This window comes from Carya illinoinensis, chromosome 8, assembly GCF_018687715.1.
Source record: "Carya illinoinensis cultivar Pawnee chromosome 8, C.illinoinensisPawnee_v1, whole genome shotgun sequence".
Taxonomy (NCBI): domain Eukaryota; kingdom Viridiplantae; phylum Streptophyta; class Magnoliopsida; order Fagales; family Juglandaceae; genus Carya; species Carya illinoinensis.
In genome coordinates this window covers 22,916,716-22,923,722 of record NC_056759.1, presented here as the reverse complement: position 1 = coordinate 22,923,722, position 7,007 = coordinate 22,916,716, and the positions used below count along the sequence as shown (strand labels likewise).

The window sequence follows — 7,007 nt, the reverse complement described above, 5'->3', positions numbered from 1 at the left end:
AATAAAATTAATATTAAAAAATTATATTATAATAATATTTTATTTAAATTTTAACAAAACATCTCATCTCATCTAAACTTATAACCAAAAGAGGCCTAAGGGTCATTATCTACAACAAAAAAAAAAAATGTTTAAAGGAGAACTGTCATGTGATATTAAAGTAATGTTAAATATAGTCATGAGTTGTATAAATATTGTGTACTTTTTTTAAAAAATAAAATTTATCATTAAAATATTGATTCCTTTATATAAATTTTATATTTACATATATTTTTTTAAAAAAATATCCTACACTTGCACTATAAATATCATTTATTATAATATTATAGTCCCAGTTCATTAAAGAAAATGATAGTATTACTACTCTATTATTATTTATTTACTACTCTTTTTTTATTTAATTTTTTTATAATTTTTTATTTTACTTAATAATTAAGGAAGTGGGTAGTAGTAAAGTTATATATTTTTTTAATTTTTTTAATAATTAAAGATGTTAAAAAATACTTTAAAAAAATAAAAAAATTTAAAATAAATATGAATAGTGGATGGATAGTAATAATCATATCACTACCCGTCGGTTAAATAGGTCGCTCATAAATTCATAACTAACTTTATTGCTGTATCGCCCGTGGAATTGAATCCCACCCTCCTCCTATAGGGAGTTAGGGACCAAACCAACCGAGTGTTCCAGCTTGCCACGTGCAAACCTCCTATACATATTGATATAAAATTGTTAATTCAAATTCCCCAGAATGCCCTTATTATTTTTCTTTTTACATATTATTTGCGACGCACATCTTTGAAGAGATATTTAGTATTTGAGTATTGAGAGCATATCAACACTTATCAATATACTTTATTATTATTTATTATTTTTATTTATTTTTTATTATTATTTAATATTCTATTATTATTTTTTATATATATTTTTATTACTATTCACAACATACCTTAACACTTCTCAATACCTAAAAACTTTTCATAACATTATTTTCAAACATCAAATACAAAATACTTTTTAATTTTAAAATTTTCACTTTTTATCTAAACATTATTCAAACATAAAAATTAATACAAGTTTTATAAATTCCAAAAAATAAAAAATAAAAAAAATTAAAAGAGTAATGCTACTACTCATCATTTCAATTCACATTATCTCATCATCTCATAATGTAGTATTAGATGATTTAAAACTATTTATTATATTTCACTTATAAACCTATCATTTAATACCAGATTTTGAGATGATGAATAACTTTTTATTTTTTTTGAAATATATCTAAGGCAGTCGAGTCTTAGGGGATGTTTGATAATATTTTTCATCTTATCCCTCTTATTTCATCTCAAATTATTACATCTCATTTAATCTTATTTCCTTCTTAAATATTACTCAAAGACAAATACTTTTAAGTAAATTATTACAATATTTTCAAATTAATCATTATAATTTTCTCAAGCTTTCAAATAAAATATAAAAAAACAATTCAACTTTTTTAAATCTTAAAACAAATATAATATTAACAAATTATATTTTAATAATATTTTAATTTTATGATATTTTTATTCAATATTTTTTCTCTTATTTTTCAAAATCTCATAAAATATTATAACTTAAACTATTTTACTATTATTTACAAATAAATTTATTATTATTTACAAATTTATCATTTTATCTTATTTCTCAAGCATACACTAAATAATGAGTAGGTCTCCAAGATACCAGTTTCAAGTAAATTTTTAAAGAACTTGAAAATCACGCAAAAATATTTTACTTCTTCTTATAATAAATCATTTAAAAAAAGGAATTGCATTTTTTAATTTATATATCTTCATTTGTTTTCACAATTAATCTCACCTCATAATTATAATTTTTTAAATTTTTATATAAAATAAAATAAAAAATTTAATTTTTTTAAATTCTAAAATAAAAATAATATTAAAAAATAAAATTTTATTTAATTTTTAATTTTTATTTTAACCCATCTTAACTCATGTATAAAAGCAAATAAAGCAGAAGTGCTATAACTAGTCCTGTGCGAAAAAGTCCTAAGCTTGATCACTTCAAAAGACCCGACTGGGCTGCACCCATCATGGTCAAATTTATCGAGTCAAGTCTGAAGTCGGTTTTAAACATTTTTTCGACTATAATTATAAAGAGATTTTAAAGCATATATACAGTATACACAAATTGATATAATTTTATGTTACATATTATATCTATTTTCATACAAACCTATAAATTTAATTTTATAATTTGGTACCATGAGTATATTTTAATGAGATTCTTTTGTGATTAAAATATTTTTTATATATTAATATTTTTATATTTTTTTATTAAAAGTTAAAATCACACTTGCTTACAAAATCCATATTAACCTCAAAATTATAGAGAGAGTGCAGTGTGCACGCGTAGGTTGGGATAGTAAGATAAAATAAAATAATTTTAAATAAAAATTTAAAATTGAATAAAATATTATTATAATATTATTTTTTAATATTATTATTTTAAAATTTTAAAAAATTAAATTATTTATTATATTTTATGTAAAAATTTAAAAAAATTATAATAATAAAATAATATAAGATAAAATCAAATGAGATGAAAAGACACTAGGCATGTGTCGTTTTAAAGGGAAAACAACATCATTTGTGGCCAAAATCACCGAGGGAAAGAGAAAATAAAATCAACGAGGGGCATAAGAATCTGTTGCATGTTTAATGCAGGATTTTTGTTTTGTGTATTTGTTTTTTTTTTTAAAATCTAAAATCACTAAATATTTTCTCTGTAAGTAATTTACCTTCCGGATATGCCCTTATCTTCTCCATCTCTTGTTGAATTGGGACTTTTCTAGATTATATAACCTCTGATTTGTGATTCTTCTAGGTGAAATTCCTTTGATTTTGCAGTCAAGACTTCTCGGTGGTGTGGATCTTGTTTCTCATTTGTGGATCTGTGGGTACCCTTGTTGACCTTTTTTTTTTTAAATTTTTTTTTTTTTTTTAAAATTTTTTCTTTGGGTTCCTTCTGCTCTGCCTAAATCGTTTTGTCTCCCTCCCAGCCATCTTGGTTAGAGTTAGGGTTAGGGTTAGATCTGCTTCATCAGATCTTTTGTTTTTCCTTTTTATTATTATTGTTACTGTTGTTATTATTATTATTATTTTTTTTGTTTTTTCAAAAGCTGAAATTAGGGTTTTCGAATATAGAATCGTTTTCTGGTAATAATTGCTTCCTTGAACCAATTGGGGATCAAGTAGTTGGTTTGTTTAAAAGCTGGGGGAAGTTGATGGTGTTTTGAGCTCCTTTTATTTCACTGGGAATTCCAGACTCTTGGATCAAGAACATGTAAGCACAAATTTTATTTAGTTTTTAATGTAATCTAATTAATTTTATTTAGTCATTTTATTTATATTTTCTTTTCCTTTTTTGGATTTCTGTCTGATTGCAACGAATTCAGGGATAAAATTATAATTGCAGGGCCTTTATTTCATCTTTGTGGCGCTGAATTGATAGCTTTCAGTTCAGTTGTGTCATTAAGAGCTTTTGATTATGTTGTTTTTATGATTTGTCATAAAAAATTCTTGTAAACATCTGTAGGATTTAGGATCATTATATTCGTAATAATTTGTAATAACTACTTGATTCTGTTACCAAAAAAATGCACGATGAAATTAAATATATATATATTTTTTTGTTTAAAAATTAGGCCTGATGGAATCTCTCTCTCTCTCTCTAGGTAATCGTGCTGGTGGATTCAATCTTATTCCCCTTTCCTTGTTATTTCTTGTTTTGTTTTTATAGGTGAAATTTTAATTCATATTTAGGAGTTGATGATATTGCAAATAGTATGCTATGCAATCCAATTTTATGGTTCCTAAAATTCGTAATTATTTGTGATATCTACTTGATTTTACCACACAAAAAAAAAAAAAAAAAAAAAAGAAAAGAAACGAAAAGAAAAGAAATCAAAACAGTACAATGTGCCTGGTGAATCTTGGATTCAAATGCTAAAATTATTGTTTTTATTTTTTTAGAAATTAGGCCTGATGGGCTATGCCTAGTATTATTAATACAATCGTTTAATTATCAAAAAAAGAAATTAGGCTTGATGGATTCAATCTTTTTACCTTTATCATTTTTTGTCTTCTTGTGCCTTTTTTCAAATGATTGAAATTTTAAGTGATTCGTAGTAGTTCATGATACCGCAAACATAATGGTATGTCGTCCAATTTTGTGGTGTTCGCTATGGAGTTGAAATAAAAGTTTCTGGGAGGTAGTGAATTATTTATCGTTGTATTCCTGATATATTTGGAGTCATGTTGCTCCATTATGTTTAGCCCCAAACCATGGGGTTTCTGAATCTTTGGTGAAACAGTTGATTTTACTTATAAAAAAGAAGGAGTTGATTTCTCGTTCTCTTTCTCATTCTGTTTTGCATAGGAATCTATTTGTTTTTATGTATTAAATAATTTATTTTTTTATTGTAGAGCAACTTTCTTTTCTCCTGAATATACCTGGGATAGTGTGTTAGTTTCTTTGGAGCTGGGCTGTTGCAAGATACCAGGGGAGTTTTGGACGCAATGCTGCACTTGTCACTTCAGATCTGCATTTAGTCACATTGTGAGGTTGATGAGCCTGAGACAGACAACTTTGATGCTGGATTGATTCCTTTCGGCATGGAGTGAACGATTCAGAGAAAATATTTTATGCTGTCTTTGTTTCATGGTTCTAATGGGGACAGAGCTAATGAGAGCTTGCATTAAAGATGAGAATGATGAATTTCCATCAGTTCCACCTGGCTTTGAGTCAATTACATCGTTCACCTTGAAGAGGTTACAAGATAGTGAGAAACAAGATATGGAAAACGCGGATGCTTGTTTGGCCTCCGCAAATGCTTCTCAATCAATGCCCATTAAGATGGAAGCAGAGGTTGGTGTCAGTGATGCTACAAAGCCTAAAAGGTGTCTCCGGCTTAGACCTTCGATAAACTATGGGCGGTATGATAACAGTTCAGGAGATGAATCTGATGCTGAGCAGCTTGATCAAGTTAGTTTCATTCTGTTATTATAATATACATTTGTGTTTTTTGTAGCTCTCTGTTTTGTTGATATATTTTTTTTTTAATCTTTTTGCACTTCCTCATTGAGAATGTTGTACTTGTACATTGTGATTTATGTGCCACTTATTGTTGCAGAATTTCTCTTCAAAGCCTTGTCTTCCAAAAGGGGTCATCCGAGGATGTCCAGAGTGTAGTAATTGCCAAAAGGTTATTATTTTAGAATTTCATTCTTTAACACCTGTTGGTCTTTCCCCTTCCTTTTAGCCTTATAGCACGACTCCTCCATAGCTGCAATAGTTATCTGTTCCCTCTTAATTTTTTTACAACCTAATATCGATCAAAACAAAATTTTTTTACACTGCATCATGCCATGACGTGCCTCTTTGTCATTTCTGATATGCTGATGATTGCCACAATGACAGAGGAGTTTAAACTGATGTGGTCCTAAAATAGTATTTGGGCCTCTATTTTAATATTTTGTTATTGAAAGTTGAAGTCTAACAGGTTACTGCAAGATGGCGCCCAGAAGATGCTTCTCAACCAGACCTTGAGGGTGCTCCCATTTTCCACCCAACCGAAGAGGTTGTTATTTTTTTCAATAGGATTTAACTTAATAGAAGTATGACAATTGTCTTCTATCATTTTTCCTATTAACTCTAAATTTCACAGTTTTATTTTTAGGAATAGGATATTTGAACTTTTAAATGGCTTTTCCAGGAGTTTGAAGATACTTTGAATTATATAGCAAGTATACGCCCAATAGCTGAACCATATGGAGTCTGTCGCATTGTTCCTCCCTCGTCCTGGAAACCTCCCTGTCCTCTTCAGGAGAACAATATGTGGGAGACTGCTAAATTTGCTACACGAGTCCAGAGGATCGACAAACTTCAGAATCGAGATTCAATGAGGAAGAGGTTAAAAGTTCATAATGGTATGAAGAGAAAAAGGAGAAGATGTGTGCGCATGGGTGCAGATTGTGTGACTAGTAGTGGAGGACTTGCTGATGCTGGATTTTATGAGGCTGAAACGTTTGGGTTTGAACCTGGTCCAGAGTTTACTCTGGAAACTTTTAAGAAATATGCAGATGACTTCAAGGCCCAATACTTTAGTAAGACTGAACATGCCAGTAATATTGGTTGTAATCTGGATATGCTTAAAGAACAGTGGGAACCATCCATTGACAATATTGAAGGTGAATATTGGCGGATGGTACAGAAACCTTCTGAAGAAATTGAGGTATGATTTTAGAGTTTGAATCCTTTTACTTGCAAGCCGGTGTGGAGGACACACCCCATGCTGACAGGATGTGGTTTGCAAGAGAAATCTAAAATTAAAATCTTTTGCAAATCAAATTCTATTATATCATTGGTGTGGAGGGTATGCCATTTACACCAACTTGCAAATATAATTTTCTTGTAGTTCAATATGAGTATTATAACACCCCGCTCCCCAAGGGTTAATAATAAAGTCATTTTTAGAAATAAAGGGAACCAGAGTGCTATTGACCTTGACTTTTAAAAAAATATTTCTTTTATTCCTAAGGAAGCCCGGTAGAAAAGATTCCATATAATAGATAGAATTGTTCTTTCTTAAAATATTGAATATAAAGAGATGAAACACTTATTAAAATCTATCAAGTCTCGTGTGCTTAAGAAAATAACCTATTAAACTAAAAATCATAAAACTGAGCATGTCATAAACTGTCTAAGTCATTTTCTGTTTACCTCTCTTTTCTGCCCTTTTCAAACATGCCAGGAGATGAAAATGTTTCACAAAAATAATTTTCAGCTGAAACAAACACAGCCTTAGGGCTAAATTTTTTAAACTTTGCTACATTTATTTTTCTGATTTTTTTGGCAGAGATTACAGGTCTTTTTTTAAAGATTTATTGAGACATAGGGAGGTTATTTCAATTTTTTATCCTGGGGGGAGGGGTGGAGTAGATTTTTT

At 28.7% G+C, this 7,007-nt stretch overlaps 1 protein-coding gene across 4 annotated transcripts in view; it reads left to right on the top strand.

Annotated features, from left to right (window-relative positions):
- Positions 1–2,657: 2,657 nt before the first annotated feature.
- The window catches only part of LOC122318191 (putative lysine-specific demethylase JMJ16), a 28,058-nt gene continuing 23,708 nt past the window's right edge, over positions 2,658–7,007 (top strand). The window contains exons 1-7 of one of the 4 annotated variants that reach the window (XM_043135385.1): positions 2,678–2,785; positions 2,885–2,953; positions 3,205–3,343; positions 4,486–5,044; positions 5,193–5,264; positions 5,562–5,639; positions 5,775–6,293. In XM_043135385.1, the coding sequence (XP_042991319.1) occupies positions 4,721–5,044; positions 5,193–5,264; positions 5,562–5,639; positions 5,775–6,293 (993 nt within the window). In that variant the 5' untranslated portion in view covers positions 2,678–2,785; positions 2,885–2,953; positions 3,205–3,343; positions 4,486–4,720. Of the gene's footprint in view, positions 2,954–3,204; positions 3,344–4,485; positions 5,045–5,192; positions 5,265–5,561; positions 5,640–5,774; positions 6,294–7,007 lie in introns of all 4 variants that reach the window. The other 3 variants (XM_043135384.1, XM_043135388.1, XM_043135387.1) reach the window with 3 other exon arrangements.